At 37.6% G+C, this 17,889-nt stretch overlaps 1 protein-coding gene across 1 annotated transcript in view; it reads right to left on the reverse strand.

The window, feature by feature from the left end:
- The window catches only part of SLIT3 (slit guidance ligand 3), a 538,785-nt gene that overhangs the window by 182,980 nt on the left and 337,916 nt on the right, over window positions 1–17,889 (reverse strand). Inside the window, exons 8-9 of the mRNA XM_063120567.1 lie at window positions 12,358–12,521; window positions 8,054–8,195 (exon numbers count right to left, since the gene is read on the reverse strand). Of these exons, the coding sequence (XP_062976637.1) occupies window positions 8,054–8,195; window positions 12,358–12,521 (306 nt within the window). The remainder of the gene's footprint in view (window positions 1–8,053; window positions 8,196–12,357; window positions 12,522–17,889) is intronic.

Genomic DNA, 17,889 nt, shown 5'->3' on the forward strand with positions numbered 1-17,889 from the left:
ACATCAGAGACAACACTTTCAAATAGAGTTCATACATGCACCCTGGAGTCATTACATGTAGAATAATAAGTGATGTACATGAATGTGTGAACTGGTCTTGAGATGGAATGCATGAACTATCGCTTCCGTGTAAGGGGCTCAAATGTATGACGCAACACTCATTCCTGTTATACTTGAACATAACTGTCTCCTTCTCCTTCTTATATAATCTTTTTCAGAGGGACAATTTCTTCAATGTGTTAAAAAAAATAAATCTAAACAACTGGAATGATGAATATGGTAGAGAGGCCTTAGAGAATTAAGAGGCAGGAAATGAGTCTGATCCAGACAACCATGCCAGCGATGAACTGGAAAAATTCTTATTAACTGCAAAGAAACTACGTAAGAGAAACGAGGGAAAGAAGGAGGTGGCTAACTTTGTTGAGAAGGATGGAAACTGCACTGGTTACTGATGTCCACACAGCACCCGCACCCTCAATGTGAAGCGGACAGTTCAAAAATTTATGGCAGAAAAGTGGGATAAGTGGGGCATAATCGAAGAGAACATGAAGTAAATAGATGATATACAGTACATGAAACGCAAACTCTCACAGAGCACTTTTTCAGAAATCCATTGCTCTAGAGAAGCTTGCCCAAGGTAAGTGTTTTATATGGGCCGCATTGACAGGGACAAAACAGACATTACTTAAATCTGTGTCTAGCAGTTACATCTTTTATTGTTTCATTCATTTTTACTCTAGAATAGGTGGAGGGGCCTTGATCTGGATCAGGATCCTAGTGTGTGGGGTAGGGGATTTAATGATCTGGATTGTGGGGGAGGGCTATGCTTACTTTAGGTTAAAAAATGAAGGAAGAAGAAGAAGAAGAAGAAGAAGAAGAAGCGGCGGCGGACTATTTTGCACCCTAGGCAAGGCAATCTACTTGCACACACACCCCAAAAATTGCCACCTTCAATTTTTAAGAACAGATGTTTTGTAGATTAAATGAAAAGCACAATACTTGAACTTATGTTTTTTCTTAAAACAGCTAATTTGTATAAAACGGTGACCCTTAAAGGTCAGTACTGCACCCCTCTGAGGTCTGCGCCCTAGGTGGCTGCCTAGTTGGCCTAATGGTAGCACTGGCCCTGAGAAGAAGGAGGAGGAGGAGGAGGAGGAGGAGGAGGAGGAGGAGGAGGAGACATAGCTGCTGTTCGCATAAAGTACTGTCTGTTTTGGCTCTTACTGGAATCATGCCAATTAAGATTTTCTTCCACTTCTTTTTATATATTTATCAAGTCATAAATGACTACTTGACACCCCACTATACTATCATGTTTCAGTGTTTAATTTTAAATGTGTTTGTTAATTGATTAATAGAATACAGGAAATCAATTAATAGTTACACAGTTGTAAAATTGTACAGCTTATTGGTAGCTTGATGAGGCATGCACAGTAAATCCTTTCTTGCCTTAACCTTTGTCTAGAAACTTTACAGTGATATAATTCTACAACTACAATATAAATACAATATTGGAAATTCATGGAAGGGAGGGATACAGGGCATAAATTCCTGCCATCTCCTGGTAAGGAGTTGGTAAAATAAAACTTCTTAACGGACACAATTTCTGAATCATTTTTCCTTGCAGGGACACATAAAGCAGACTCAGCAGTAACCAGAGACAGAATCCCAAAGCAATTCCCACCAGTTGATGATGACAGAATAACTCCCTTCATTAGGTATATCTCATAACATAGATATTAGGGGGGATAGCTGGTTAACATCCAGTGGACTAGTGTAAAGTTTGCCTGACTTATGCAGGAGAAAAAAATGCTCAAGTGCAGGTACCGCTTCTCAAATACTCTCTAAGCCTCCAATGATCTCCTGGTCCTAGGTACAGAGGTTACCACTTGCACATCATAACCATGTCTTCCCACCAGGCACCCAACATTCCTAAAAGAAAGGATGGTTTCTCTGAAATGCCACACACGTTAAATACCAGGCCTACAGAAACAGCAGAGACCACTGGGAAATCAATTGTTCTTATGAGGGTTTGCCACTTCCCCCCCCCCCCAAGGGTTCCTACTGTATGTCTTTCAGAAGTGAGTAACAAATAAAGATGTAACATGTATACCTGTGCCCACCACAAAAATGCCATGAGCGGGAAAGATGCATCTCTTAGTTCTACATTTGTCATGAAACTTTTAAAGGCACATGGGCCCTGTATAAACCAAATCTGAATGACTAGCAATCCCATTTCCATGTGATGCTGTCATAAACTCTATTGACTACCACTGCCATGATATGACTATTTCATCTGCTTCTCTTTTCTTATGATGGTTAGCAGATGTACACACACACACACACACACACACACACTGCTTGTATCTCACTTCAGATGTCTTCATGGTGGGACACATAATAGGTAAACAAGTTGCCCACTGTAACATCCCAGCAGGGCTATCTCTCCCCTTGTCTTGTCACTAGAGCACAAGTGATAAGACAGGCTCCAAAAGCTCACTGTTCTCCTAACTCCAACCAAGTTTACTGCTGGTGTGATGAACCAAACACCAGTACTGCCACAAAGCCAAACACATATAGGGAGGTACAGGTGGAAACGAAGAGGTCTGGGCATAGTGAAAGGCAACTTGGAGCTTAAATGAGACATACAGTGGCCAGAATGAGGTCTTTGGCCCACATTCCAATCACCTTGATTGGTTAGCACAGTTCATTGTCTAAGGCTTATTTGGCTCTTATCAACTTTTTTGACAGCAGGAGTCTGTATCTAGGGGTCGCATACATAGGGCTGGGGTGGTGGAATGGCTAGGCCCCCGAGAGACCACAAATTGTTTTTATCAGCAATGGAGCTAGCCTCATCATTAGGCAGAGCGAAGTGAACTCATCAGCAAGTAGAACCTATACGGCACAAAAGTTGTGTTCATAAGGAACAAAGAGCAAACAAACAAAACCTAGGATGGGACTATACAGACAGAGGCTGCCTTGCAGGAAGCAAATATAACCATTTATCTTCCCAGTACAGAGTAATGGTTGCCATTCAGTCCTGTACTGTTTATCCACAAGTGTTGTACTTGGGAACAAAGCCTATTCTCCACCCCTGACAATGCAGAGCCAGGTGCTCACTGAGAGGAATCTCACAAGAACTTGAAGTTCCCAGGTGTCATTATAATATGCAAGCCTTCTCTCTGCATATAATCGACTTGTGATAATGATTGGTATTTATTTATAGGTATGGATCATTTGGGGAGTGGTATTCATAAAGAGACATAATGAAGTGCATAACTATACATTTGCCTATTTGAATCTCAACTGCGGATAACCAATATTCTCAAGCCAAGTCATCATTTCTAAGTCTTAAGCAGATGCTTCATTAACAGTTTTTTTGAGGGAAAAAAGGCTTCTCTGACAAACCAAAATTGGCTCATTTGTAAAAGTGGTGGTGGAACAGATCTTGGGATATTAAAAGTTTGCCATGGAAGCTCGGTTCTTCCATGTGTAGGTGAAAACTTCTATGATGATCCTTAAACTTCTGGTTACATACCATAAAGGCATCTAACCAATAACTGTCTGTGGGTACTGCAAATATTCCAAAATTAGCTATCACAATGTCTCTTGCTACAGGTAGTTCCACATTCCTCTGATTCCCAACTAAAATAAAAAGGAACATTGTGTTCTTCTGTGACATTCATTTTCTGCAATGCTTGTCTTTTCCACAAATACTTTGCTTCAGATGGCAGTGCTACATATAAGTGGGTCTTAAGCATAATGCTACTACACTTTCTATGTAGTAGTTTAGCCGAAACCAATTTTTCTATCAGCCAGTTTAGCACCTGGTATCAAACTCCTTACTAACAATCATAACTAAAAGTCTTGTCATCTATTTCATGGAAAAGTCAGGCTTGAGCACAGCTTTCTGCCTAATATTTCTTTTGTGAAGTAGGACCTTTCCAAGAAAACTGCACTTGCTGAGACAGCTTGGCATTATGTATTGGTGGTGAATTACTTATTCAAGCTTTCACCTTCAAGTAAAGGGCTCACCTGTAGTTCAGGTAAACAAGAAGTGACGACCTTGGCTGTGAAACTGTTATCCTATAACCTGTGAGATGCAAAGCAGTGATTTAGACTGCTTGTTGAGAAGAAAAGGAAAGCTAATCCGCTGTACAGGCTGTAAATTTCAAGAAAACAATGGCATGGCCTCAGCCTTGAAGTCAGAATCAGAGGAAGATAAGCCATCTGTGTTGAGGGTTGTTACAGCTGAGGATCTGGACTGGGTTATAATGATACTTAATGTGAGGCTAGTGGTCAGGAGCCTGCAGAATCTGAATCAGGACTTTCATGGATGCCTTTCCCCAAGGCAAACACATAAGCCAAGATCAGGGCTGCACCACATGGCCCACCCCCCTGGCATCCACGCATAGAGCATGAACGTCTGCACTTGGGGACTTCTTCATGTATAGCTATACATGCAAAGATCCTCTTTTTGCACACATTTAGGATCTGCATGTGGACCCCAGGAGAATGTATCATTTCACACTGGGGGCAGGGCTACATGGAGTGGCCCTGCTCCTACCTTGCATGGTCACCTACCCAGTAAGGTGAATGCCTGAATAGGGCTATAGTAAATCAGAAATGCTATTTGCTTGGGGGCATATAGCAGCAATTGCCCCTGTCAAAATGGAAGTATCTCTGCCTTCTGTTCTCAGCCACCATGATGCTGTTTCTCAAGTAGCAAAGAAAACTATAGCCAAGTAGATTTAAATTGATTAAAAATGAGGAAGAAGAGGAAGATAATCCTTTTCTTACAAAGCCCTCAACAGAGAAATCTCTATTATTGCTACAGTTAGGACAGGAACATAAAGAAGTCAGACCATTGCTACAGTATTACCTATGACTGGCAGCAGCTCTCCAGGGCTTCAGAGAAGAATCTTTCCCAGTCTTATAGGGAGGGCATGGACTGAACCTGGGAGTTTTAACATGCACTGCCACTGAACTATGACCCTTTCTCCATAAGACACACAAAGTTCTTAGCTATGGTTGTAGACCTACAGCTAACACAGTAGGGATAATACTTAAAAGGACATCAGCTCAAATTTATGAAGGATTAAATCAAGCTTAAACGGATCACTAGATTACAGAGGCAGATCAAAAACCTTTTACCAGTTTACTTTGATTCATTACCCCATTTCTTATATATTTTTATTTGTTTATGGCATTTCCACCCCGGTTTTCTAAAAGATATAATTAAGGAAGCTTACAAGCGATGTTGTCCTAACTTGGCCACTGTTTAGCTCTTTTCCAAGTCTATGAGTCTATACTTCCTGGAAGGGTCTTAGTAACAATGGGCTGTAGTAAATGTCAAAAATACCCACTCTATGAAGCTAATAATGTAGAAAAGGGTGAAAATAGTAGCTATATGCCCAGAACAAATTGTATATTTCATCTGGATCCAGAAGGATACAGTTCTTTGGGGGATACCAATCTAAGGGCACAATCCTATGGGATGTGCTCTGGGTAAGCGTTAAGCCCCTGATCCAAGGAAGAGCAGGAGGTGCCTCCTACCTCCTCACCTGCATTTTAACTAGATGGGCGCCTAGGGAAGGCTTTGGTAGGGTAAGGGAAGGAGGCTGGCTAAAGCTGGGAATACCTTGGAAAACCTTCCTTTTTGTTAAGCATTTATTAAACAACTCGTGAACATGCATTGGACAATATCCAATGGGGCACTTATGCCTCCACCAATTCTTTTCTGGCCTGCCAATTGCACTGTGTAAACAGTGGGTCCTGCTGACTGTGTTGCACAGGCAGTCCCCTCTGCTTACACAAGGGAGATTTAGCAATTCCTAGGGGTAGCCTTAAAAGGAGCGGAAACACTCATTTCTGGAAGGAGATAGGTCAGTGGATCTCCCTGATGCAAGCTCCACCAACCTGCTTCCTTCCAGAAACTACCATTTCTGCTCATTTCAGGTTGCCCAAGAAGTGCTAAATTACCATTGTGCAAGTTGACAGGGCCACTTGTGCAACACAACCAGCAGGGCGGAAGAGAATCTGTGGGGGTGGAAGTGTTCTGTTGAGTTCTGCCCATTGTTTACATTCTACAACCTACAAGGATTTCTTAATTCATAAAAAAAGTTCTTTGTTTTGGTCTGGCATTTTGAAATTTAACATAACCAGAGCAAGTTAATAAGTACAGAAAGGTAGAAGTGCTTAGAAGAAAAACAACTTGGCTTTTGTACCTGGAAATTGCACATAAACATGCCTAGGCAAGAGACAGACATAATCGGATGTTGTATTACAGAGCAATGTGACCCAGCATTAAGGTAGATCCGGATCTTACTTAAGACGGATTGAAATCAGTAAAACTTAAGTTAGTGATTTCAATGGGTCTGCTCTAAGTATGTCTATATGTCAGGTTCCAAACCAATGTTTCTGTCAAGACAAAACCGGCTTCATAACATCAATGTTGCTATAGCTGGTTGCCAGCAAGATACAAGACCTAATACCTGCTTTCAACTCCTCAAGCAACAAAACAAAAGTAATTGAGCTCCCTTTCAGCCTCGTTACCATTCCGTACTAAAAACTGCACAAACGCAGACTGTAACAACAGATAAAAAGAAGCAATGACAAACACTAAAACGTTTTAAAATATGTGATGTAGATATTATTCCAGCATAAAGCGATGGTATTTGTTTTGATAAACGTATCACTTAGCCTTGCCATTGCAAACATGTAACCTTGTTTGCAATGGGGCTATCTTTCCCATTAAGGAGGAAATCAAGGCCCTGCTGAATAGACTTAACAGATATTTTATATTATTTTATTCCTGACCCTTCTATAGATAAAACAGGCAACAATGCATCACTAAATAGCTCATATAAAAACACACATTGATTGACTTATTTAAATATTTATATACTGCCTTTCTTTTAAAAACTTCAAGGCAGTTAACAACAATAAATTTAAAACAAATAAAATGTGCACCACTTTAACATTTCTTTATCAGCCATTGAAAACCACAAATGAGTCTACCATTTGGGAGACTGTGGTTTTCTATATGATAAAGGTTTGAGCGATACAAGGTTTAAGAGGAATAGCACATATCTATATATGTCTATTCAGTAGTATCCCATTGAGTTCAATTGGGCTGTATTTATTTATTTATTTAATTAATTATTTATTACATTTATATACCGCCCCATAGCTGAAGCTCTCTGGGCAGTTTACAACAGTTAAAAATGGTAAACATTAAAAAGTATACAACATTTAAAAAAACCATCAGAAACATAAAAACAACAGTATAAAAACAACAGTATCCATTTACTTTCTCCTAGGTAAGCATATATATAATTTCAGCTGGATGTATGTAGGATTAAATTGACAGGGAAATATCATTTGAAATGTAGTGTTGTAAAAAACAATCAGCAAAAAAAGATTCTGGAAATATTTTGTATTTTCTAAGTCTGAACTTAAGAAACTTATAAATAACTCTATTTCATCACACTGAGCATTATCCAGTGAGACTGCCCTAACCTGCTGGTTCTGGTTTTGTACTTCTAAAAATAATCCAAAATGAGTGGAAACATTTGTTTCTGGATGAAGACAGGTTAGCAGAGCTCCCCTCTGTGAACTCTGCTGACCTGTCCCATTCAGGAAATGAATGTTTCTACTCATTTTGGGTTATTTTTAGAAGCACAAAGACCTCATTGCATGAGTGGTCACTCCTGCAAGCACATGGGCACAACAGGATACTACCCACTGTATAATAGTGTATAATAGTGTAAATCTTTGTTCTTACAATAAATGTCACCATAATAGTCTGGGGTAAAAATATAATTAAAGAATTTCTCGAGGCTTCAACTTCTAAGCATCCAGGGGTGTACTGAAAAATAATAATAATATATTGTGCAAAAAAGCAACTTTAAAACTGAGGATAAGTTCCAGAATCAGTTGTTGGTAAATGGGCACTGCCACAAATAGAAGGACCACAAATTCAAGAACAATCTGCACATATCTTTGGATGAAATACAGCTTTATAGAGCTCAGAAAACGCTGTGACACTTACATTTCCACAATACTCTCTGGTAGGTTGGCTGGTATTTCAGTTAAGCCTTTTCCTCGACAGTCCACAATATTGTTACTACAAGTGCAAGCAGATGGGCAACTGATGGAATTGGCATTGCAGGATGGAGGTTCAGCATGTGAACCTGAGAAGGAAAAGAAATTAGCATCAGTATTAAAAAAATGTGGTGTTGTGCACATTTTATTACCATTATTATTATTATTATTATTATTATTATTATTATTTATATAGCACCATCAATGTACATGGTGCTGTACAGAGTAAGACAGTAAATAGCAAGACCCTGCCGCATAGGCTTACATTCTAATAAAGTCATAGTAAAGCAATAAGGCACAGGGTGACTGTTCTAATGTTACGATTATTTAATTAAATTGCCTAAAATTACCAGGTGCCATTCAAAGGTATAAAAAAGACAGGCCCTGACAATAGCCTTACCATCCTTTAGACAGCGACTGACAAATTCTTTTCACTGAATTAACTCGGTATCAGAGCACAACAAACGTTTGTGTGTATTGAGAAGAATGTCCGTTTAACATTAAAATACTATCAAAATCTCACTGCAGCTTTAATCTGAGAAATCACCAGTTATAATAGTTAAAACAATTTAATTTTTTTAAAGTACCAACATTTAGTGACAGTATCTGAGGGCCACTCCCACATGAACCTTTCTTGAACACAAAGTTAATTTGGTGTGCCCATTATAGTCATACCTCACCCCACAACCCTGTTTGTAGTGAAGGTTTATAAATATTTACAAAGAATCCATATTTTGTAATTCAAAACATCTTATCACGTCACATCGAACCACTAAAGGCTGATTTACACATGCATGTTCATCATACAATGTTTTCAAACTTGATACCTTATCATTTAATAGCAGATATCTGAATACATGAACTGCTTCTGTGGAAAGCATCTTTGACATAAGCAGATATGAAGGCTCTGTCTATGGCAGCCTTGCCCAACCTGGCACCCTCTAGATGTCTGGCACTACAATTCCCATCATCCACCTATAGTTCTTAGGACACATCTTATTCAATTAAAAAAGTTTTTTTCTCAATTGAATGCTGCAACGTGTCTTAAATAAGGTTTGTCTAAGTCGGCTAACTGTTGGAGGTGCAAAGCTGTTAATGCTTCTTTTAAGCATATGTGTTCAACATGTCCAGTAGTTGCTTTCTTGGGGGGAGGAGTTATTATATGGATACATTGTATACTAGAACAATCTTTCATATTTGTTGATGTACATGTGCTTTTAATTTATCTACCTACTTCTTGGAAATTAACGAATGGTCAGCAACACAGCACAAATGGCTTCTCTGCGAACTTCTGACAGTTAAAAAGCTGATATTATGACACTGGAAGGATAAACACTCACTTCCTAAAATGCAGTCAATTGTAAACTTTACAATGCTTTCAACATTTGAACGGTGTGTGTAAACACCACCTGTGAATGGATACTTATTTGGATATTTGGTCTGCTTTTGTTGACATTTATGTATAGTTTTTAGAAAGTTATATTTTCATTCATATATATAAAAATGTACGTATTGAAAGTGATACATTAAAATTTATGTAGACACATTTTTTCTTTTTTTTTCTTTTTTCTTTCTTGCTGGGAAATTTTAAAATAAGTTTAAAAAGCCCTCCTATCACCACCAGCCAATTGGAAAAGGACATTAATAATAGTATATTATTAATCATAATAATATACAATTATTCAGCATATTCCCATGTGTACTGTACTTACTATTTAAAATTAAAGCACTGTTTTATTTAAATACATTTTCCAAGGGGGTTAATTGTGCTCCAAGTTGACTTTATCTTGACATGGAAGTTACCACTCTCATAGTGGAAATATTTAACACTGATGGCTAATTTATAAAATGCAAGGATTGCTTATCACTTGTCAGTTATCAAACTATTTGTTTAATGGTGTCACAAAATAAGTGTGTGTTTTTTGTGTGTGAGAGTGAGTACAGCCTTATTATGTACTGCCTTTTAAAATCCTTTATATTAATACACTGTTAAACAATATCAGAGACTAGGGAAATACTTCCCTATTCAAAGCAAAAAAGATTATATAATGAAGGAACATATCCTCAAATATATCACTACTGTCCAAAACATTAAGCATTGAAAAGCTAAAGCCTGATGTACCATTAAGAAGTATCATTGTGTATATTAATGATAAAGAAACAGTGCAAGAATAATTCACATCACAACACTGTGGATTAGAAAAGATGTTTGGAGGATATATTAGTTACAAATGTCATCATTTGAAATACAGTTTCAATTCTCCAAAGGAACAAAAATTGAAACTACCACTAGCTTGTTATTTATAAAGAGGGTGTTGTCTCTTGATAAACAGGAACAGAGAATTATTAGAAACTTTTTGTTTTATGTATCATAAATTTCAGAGATTCCACTGAGACTTCATAGCCTGTGCACTTCAGTTACCATTAGGAAAAATAGATTGTAAAAATGGTGATCTGTCTTTTGATCTTTTTAATATGGTCTAAGATTTGTCAGAAAACAAATGAACATATGGATATAGACATACAAGTAATTACAGCCCCATAATGTTTAGAACAGGTTTACTTAAGAGAGAATGTTAAAATTAGTACACAGCTACAGACTATTCTCTCTTGAAAAATATGAAACCTCTTTCTAAAGATGAAAATCCAGAACTCTGTGCACTCTCTGCAGTTTGAACTTTCTAATTTACAGTCTGCATTGCTTAGAGTAAACTGGTTTTGAACTTGAGGGCAGTTTCAAAAGCAGCCTGTGATATGGTCCCAGATTCTTCTGTTTCCAAAGAAATCCAAAGTCCTGCTGGGTGTATATATGCCCTTGGGCATGTACAAAATAGTCTGCTTTTGAGTTCAAATTGACAAAAGCTTTATGGGTACAATTCCAATGGATTAGGACCTTGGTCTTTGTCCCACCCTTACCAACTTTACATATGTAATGCATTTATTAAGTCATTTTAATCAACTGGAATATATGGAAGGTAAAACCACATAACAGGAACTGGAATTTGCATTAAAATCCTACCTCCCATTCAGCATTATGAACTTATATCACTATATCCATAGTGCATCTGTATTATCAGTTTAGAGTCCTCAAGATGAAAAATGTACTTACTATATGTGTGTGTGTGTGTGTATGTGTGTGGTGTATGTATGTATGTTCTTTTAACAAAAAAAAGTATTTAGGAATGTTTGTAGTGTTTTATGTGCTTGAAGTTTGTATGGCAGAAAAAAATCTTAACTTTCTTTAGGAAAGTGTGGTTTTAAAAATGTAGGCTTTTGTTTATTTTGTTGTTGTGGTAGCCAATTCTTTTTGTTGTTCAACAAATAAAAATATTCTTTGAGAAACAGCTATGCTGATGCACTACTGTTAGAGATAGAGGCAAAACTGCCTACAAATAGTTTAGGCTGCAGAAAGACAGCCCTTACCACTACAGGAAGTGAAAAACAAACTTTAAAATATGCCCTTTCATCTTCCACATTATAAACAAGAAATGGGGATAATCAACCCAAAGTAATGTTATCAACTGTATATCTGTGAAATGTTGTATGATATGATGTATAATTACTAAATATTTTGATTATGCTCTGTTGCACAGGACCCAAGTTATCCAGAACCAAGAATACTAATCAAAGAAGTCAGCTAAGGTAGACTAAAAACAACTATTATTCCAATCTATAAAGACATTTTTGTATATGTATATGAAGCTATAGCATCAAGAACATTAAAAGCAGAAATGTTAGATAGCTTGAAAGAAGGTTATGATGTTATGGCTATGATGTTTGATGTTTGAAAGAAACATCATAGCCAGGAATAAAAGTACAGACTTCCTTCTTTGTTCATTCAAAATATATACCCACCAAAGCTCACTGTGCGTTAAATTAAACACCAGTGTTTCACATGCACTTGCTAATTCATTCCATTTGTATGCTAGTCAGATATGGAGCTCAGAAGGCTTTTGCCTGAGAAATGGCATCATATTATTTGTTAATTACTCTCTCACAGTAATATGATCAGAGTAGAATTGAAAAAAAGACAATTTAAGTACAGAATGGTTAACACAGCCCAGCAGTTCAGAAAAGACTCAGAACAAATGATAGTAATTTAAAATATTATTGCACTGTTTAGTGGGGCCATGATTGAATTGGAACTGGCAAAGAGTGACATTTAAGAGGACTTATTCAGTGCTTAATGGAAACGTCAACACAAAATGACAGAACAAAGCAAAACAATAAACATTAAACTTATGATATTACCTGAGCAGACATATTCTTTTTTCTGAACATCAGCAACATTAAAGCCCCTCAGGTGAACAGGTGCCATGCAGAATGTGAACTGACCAACTGATCGCCTCTGACGCAGCCAATCAGATAGCCAAGCTAGGTGACAGTCGCAGTATAAGTAATTGGAATGAAGCCGTCTGTAATGGATAGAAAGAGATTGACATCAGACCTCCCATCTTGTAAAGTGGAGGCAAAGGGAAACAATCCAAGCAATAATTAACCAAATGCACCCTCCTATGATCAGCAATGATTTTGAGCACCAATAACACTAGAATGTCATCTAATACATGTGGTCGTACGCCTCCCTGAAATCCTAAATAGGACAATGGCTGGCATATAAACATTTTAAATAAATAAATACATAAGATAGTTATGCTTGTGCATTCAGCTACAACCAGACTTCACAGGAATCAGCGACACAACTAAGGATGACACCATTTGGGAAATTAAGATTTTTTTTAAAAAAAAAACCCATGATAAATAATAATAGTTAAATAGAGTTGAACAAACACTAGAGTTTAGCAAAGGAATCAACAAGGTGTCTCAGGTGGCAATGTTATAAAGGAACAGTTTAGATGAATAGATCATGAGATTTACAGTGCATAGAGGGTGGCGTTCTTCTGCAGCTGTCAGTGGAATGAGAGAGAAGTGGTTTTCAGTTATTCCCTCTCCCTCATTCAGCCATCTGCATGTCTCCCCAAAATCTGCTCTGGAGGATTGAGGGACCCTTGAAACAGCACGGGAGGTGGCATGAGGGAGGGGAAATTGCTGAAAACAGCTGCCTTCTCTGTTCTGCTGATCAATGCAGAGGGGCACAACCTGGATACCAGTCAGAATCACTATGGTGAGTGTATTGGGCAAGTTATCTCTCAGCCTTAGATTCGATTATGTAAATAGGAGGCTACCAATATATCTCCCTCTGAAGTTTAAAAAGAGCAATGATGAGTCATATTTTTAACACATTAATTCTTAGAGGGCATACATTACTTTTTGGTACTTCATCCCCCTTGACTTGTTGAAGTTATACTGCCTTGTGTCACATTGTCTCAAAAAAGGTTCTATCTTTGAAAAATGAAATAGCTAAAATGTGCAAATAAACTATCAAATATTTCATCCCTTCTCTATGAATCATGACAGGCAGACAGTAAAGCAGTGCTCCCAAGACAATACTGTCATTCCTTGTAGGACAGGGTTGGACAAAGCACTCATTTCTGACACATTAACATTACATATCGTATTGACAAATATAAAGTGCTGTAAAACAGTGTCTAATACATGCAGTAATTTATACAGAAATAAATTAACAGCGTGAGTGATCCTTATGTTAGACAGTTGCAATTGAGTTCAGTGGTGGCGCCTCAACAGACAGTCTCTAGATTTGTATGTCTGCTGATGGCATACAAGGCATTTTTGCTGGGAAGTTTCCAGAATTCACTTATTTGCTGGGTCCAGCAAAGCTGAAGTCTCCTGACCTCCAGGGCAGACTATGAAATCAAAGATTGGGAGGAAGTTTTGTTTTGCCAAAGCATAGGAGTAGGCCAGTCAATTTAGCCCATGGGCCAGAGTTTCCCAATCAATGAACTAATCCATGTCATTTGTAAGGAACAGAGACTTTTCCAAAGTATTAATGGCTTTTAAGCAATTAAGAGCACAACTGTATGCACATTTACTTGGAAGTACGCCTCACTGAACACAATGGGAGTTACTTCCAAGTAAATATGCATAGGATTATGCTGCAAATATTGTTAGTTGGCTTTTAATTATTGATTACATTTCAATTTATCTGCATATCATTGAAATTACAATATAAATACCTTCTAGAAGATACTGAAAGAACAATAACACTTCTTTCAAAAGAGAAATAACTAACAATTAAATCTATAACATACTAGAGTCAAAATTACTTCAAACATTGACAACCTCAAAGTTCAACAATATTTTGCTAAGTTTTCCTATAAAATTATATCTTTTACAAAATAAATAGGTTCACTGTTTTTGGTGGTGATAAGTATTTACACAAGACTGAAATTATTTATCATAAATCTAGCATATGCCTAGATGTGCAAAAAACGGATTCCATGCTTGTTTTAAAATGTTAATATTTTTCCTCCCCCATCCCCAGGGCCCAAGCTGAATCTCAAGTTTGGACCTGCAAATATATTATTTGTGTTGAACTTTAAATTTTACAGCATATAGTGTGCATTTAAGAATGTTCTTTTGAGAAAAGCTCACAGGGAAAATCTATCAAGCTTTAACTATGTCGACTGAATCTTTCATAAATATATGAGTACAGTAAGCAACATCTACTGCAAATGGAGTGTATGTGAATTGTTGCAGTCTCTTTTTAAGCTGCCTTTAATCTATACAAGAGCACAGTCAACTATCTCTGCAGGTTTTTATTCCTTCATCGGGGCAGAAACCATGGGAGAGTCAACAATAAAGAAATGAAGAAAAGTGAATGTAAAGCAACACTTTGCATAAATATAGCTGTCTCATGAAAAGGAAAACAGATCAATGCAAAATTAATTCATGTTAGAGCTAAAGCAGGATTAAAAAAGACTATGAAACAGAGCAACAGAAAAGGGATTTAGAAAGAAAAAATAATATATTATTAACTGCTACATCTGTATTGCACAGTCTTCCTTAGAACTCAAGCTGAAATTAAACAACATCATTCCTATATTCTGATCTTCAAAAGAGCATAGTTTAACAAACAAAATAAAAAACATGACAAGACTGAAAATGACAGTCCAAAGGCAGCATAAAATGCAGGCTACTGTTGACTAAAGCATCTTGATAGTGATGTGAGAGGTGGGGGGAAAACTGAAGGCATAAAGCAGTTCAAGTTAGTTCCATAGGTTTAAGTGCGAGAGAGGAGCCGGTGCAACACCTTTCCAGTTTTCATTGCAATCAAGGGAACTTAGAATCATAGAATAGCAGAGTTGGAAGGGGCCTACAAGGCCATCGAGTCCAACCCCCTGCTCATTGCAGGAATCCACCCTAAAGCATCCCTGACAGATGGTTGTCCAGCTGCCTCTTGAAGGCCTCTAGTGTGGGAGAGCCCACAACCTCCCTAGGTAACTGATACTGCTCTAACAGTCAGGAAGTTTTTCCAGATGTCCAGCCGGAATCTGGCTTCCTTTAACTTGAGCCCGTTATTCTGTGTCCTGCACTCTTTGAGGATCGAGAACAGATCCTGGCCCTCCTCTGTGTGGCAACCTTTTAAGTATTTGAAGAGTGCTATCATGTCTCCCCTCAATCTTCTCTTCTTCAGGCTAAACATGTCCAGTTCTTTCAGTCTCTCTTCATAGGGCTTTGTTTCCAGACCCCTGATCATCCTGGTTGCCCTCCTCTGAACATGCTGGAGCCTTTGCTGCATTTCTAAGAGGACTACATAGGTATTGTCCGTTGTACAATGTTTACATACACAGGTGCTAAGTAGAATAGTAGTTTTTGTGATATGGGTATGCCGCTATATAATTTATAGACAACAAGTGAACAGCTATGAGACATAACAAGAACCCTGGAGAAGGACACATGGGTGACTGCAACATTCCATTAATCCATTTTGGAACAAATCATAGACATATGCTTTCCTTCAAGATTTCCTCACGTTGGCTGTCAATCAAATCATATTAAATGGAAGGGGGCAAGAACAACTCAGAAATGAAATTAAAATATCCAGAAAGCTTTCCCTATCTCAACCTATCAGAAACATTTTCCCCAGAAAGAACATTTCTTCATTACTGTCTCAGCCAATGTTATCTAGTAGAATAAAAAGTAATCTTTGCCTAAATTAAAACAATTGCCTAAATCAGATGATGCACTGCTTCATCTCATGGGAAGTGTGGAAGATACACACAATGCATTCTAAAAGCCTTACTGCGTAGGCAATCTTTTCTGCATGTGTAAGTTGATGCACTGGCTTGTAGTCATGGTTGCTGGAAGGTCATTAATATCCACTTCTATAAAACAATTAATAAGGAATGCTAAATGGTGTAGAAATATTAAATAACATATTCAAGAACATTTTGAACAATTCTAGGAATACAGAATAATTTTCCTTCAACAACGCTCTAATGAAGGCTCTTGGAAATATTACTGGACTCTACCATGCATGTTTATTTTAGATTTGTTATTCATCTGATGGCACTGATGTCTGTAACCAAATAGATAAAACCTAAAATGAAAAATCCAACCATTTTTATTATAGTTCAACTCTTCTATTTTTCATTAAGAGTAGGACTGCTTAGAAAATTGGAAATTATTTGGCAGTACATATGGACTGAAACATGCCACTTAAAATTGATGGAAGTATATTTATAGCACACAAAAGGGGAATGAATGCAAATTCTAGTTTTTAAAAGTGCCCTTTTAGTCACAGCCTAAATTAAATTTCTAGAATATCCTTTTGGGTCAGCATTCAAGTTTTATAAAATGTAACTCTCGAAATTCAATATAAAAGCTTTCCTTTAAATCCCATTTATAACTTCCTTCCCCCCTCCCTTTCCCCTTTAATTACAGCAAAAAGGGAATTAGTCAATATAAGTCTCCAGGGAGCTACACACAAAGCCATCTTTTAAATTAAACTAAAAGGAAAATGGCAGGAGACACTATGGTCTGTTTATCACATGGATTGATCGATTTGAAATAACCAAGAGATGACTCTAGAGTATTACAAGGAAAATACTCAAAAATATAAATACATTTTAATTAGTTAGTGCAAATGGTAGTTCATGTTCACTTCAACTTCTTGAAAGGAGTAAACATATACAAGTATAAAGCCAACAGTGTGCAAATAAGATCCACTGGTGTATTAGTTACAGTACCACTACATCTGTGTGTAGATTAGACCAAAGCAACTTGTATCCACCAAGCTAATGAATTGTCCACTAGCAATGAATTGTTTAACACCCTAGGCAGTCCTAGGCAAGCAGCAAAACCAGACTATTTATTGAATCCTTGGTGGATTGGCATATATGGCTGGCAGATTGCATTTGTCACAGGTTTCACTGGCATGACATAGATGGATTCATAATGAAATACATTGGGGGAATATAGACTAATGATAATATTTGGCTAAATCACAGGAGAGATTTTTAGTGCTTTTAAAATTAAATGTCAAAGGTCTTTGTTTTGTAACTCCGAAGTGGCCAAAAGGTGGGGTGCTTATACTGCATCACCAGCCAACCTACTCCACCTTCTTGTAGCACACAATCTTTTATTCCAAGCAGTAGTGGTTACAGAACTGATTCTTGGGTAAGACCTCTTCTCTCCCCAATACAAAGCGCTATGTAACCTGGGCTTCCATGTACAGGATTTGTTCCTATTTCTGATGTAAATAGCTGCCAAAATATAAGGGGCAGAGCAGTGCTGGCTCCAGGCTTTGAGGGTTTTTTTTGGGGGGTGGGGGAAGTCACCCTCAATGGGCCTCCTCCCTCAGTGAGTACATCACCTCATCTCCATGGTCACCAGCTGTTTCTGCTATTCTGCTGTTCTTCCTTC

The sequence above is a fragment of the Elgaria multicarinata genome, chromosome 3, assembly GCF_023053635.1.
Source record: "Elgaria multicarinata webbii isolate HBS135686 ecotype San Diego chromosome 3, rElgMul1.1.pri, whole genome shotgun sequence".
Taxonomy (NCBI): domain Eukaryota; kingdom Metazoa; phylum Chordata; class Lepidosauria; order Squamata; family Anguidae; genus Elgaria; species Elgaria multicarinata.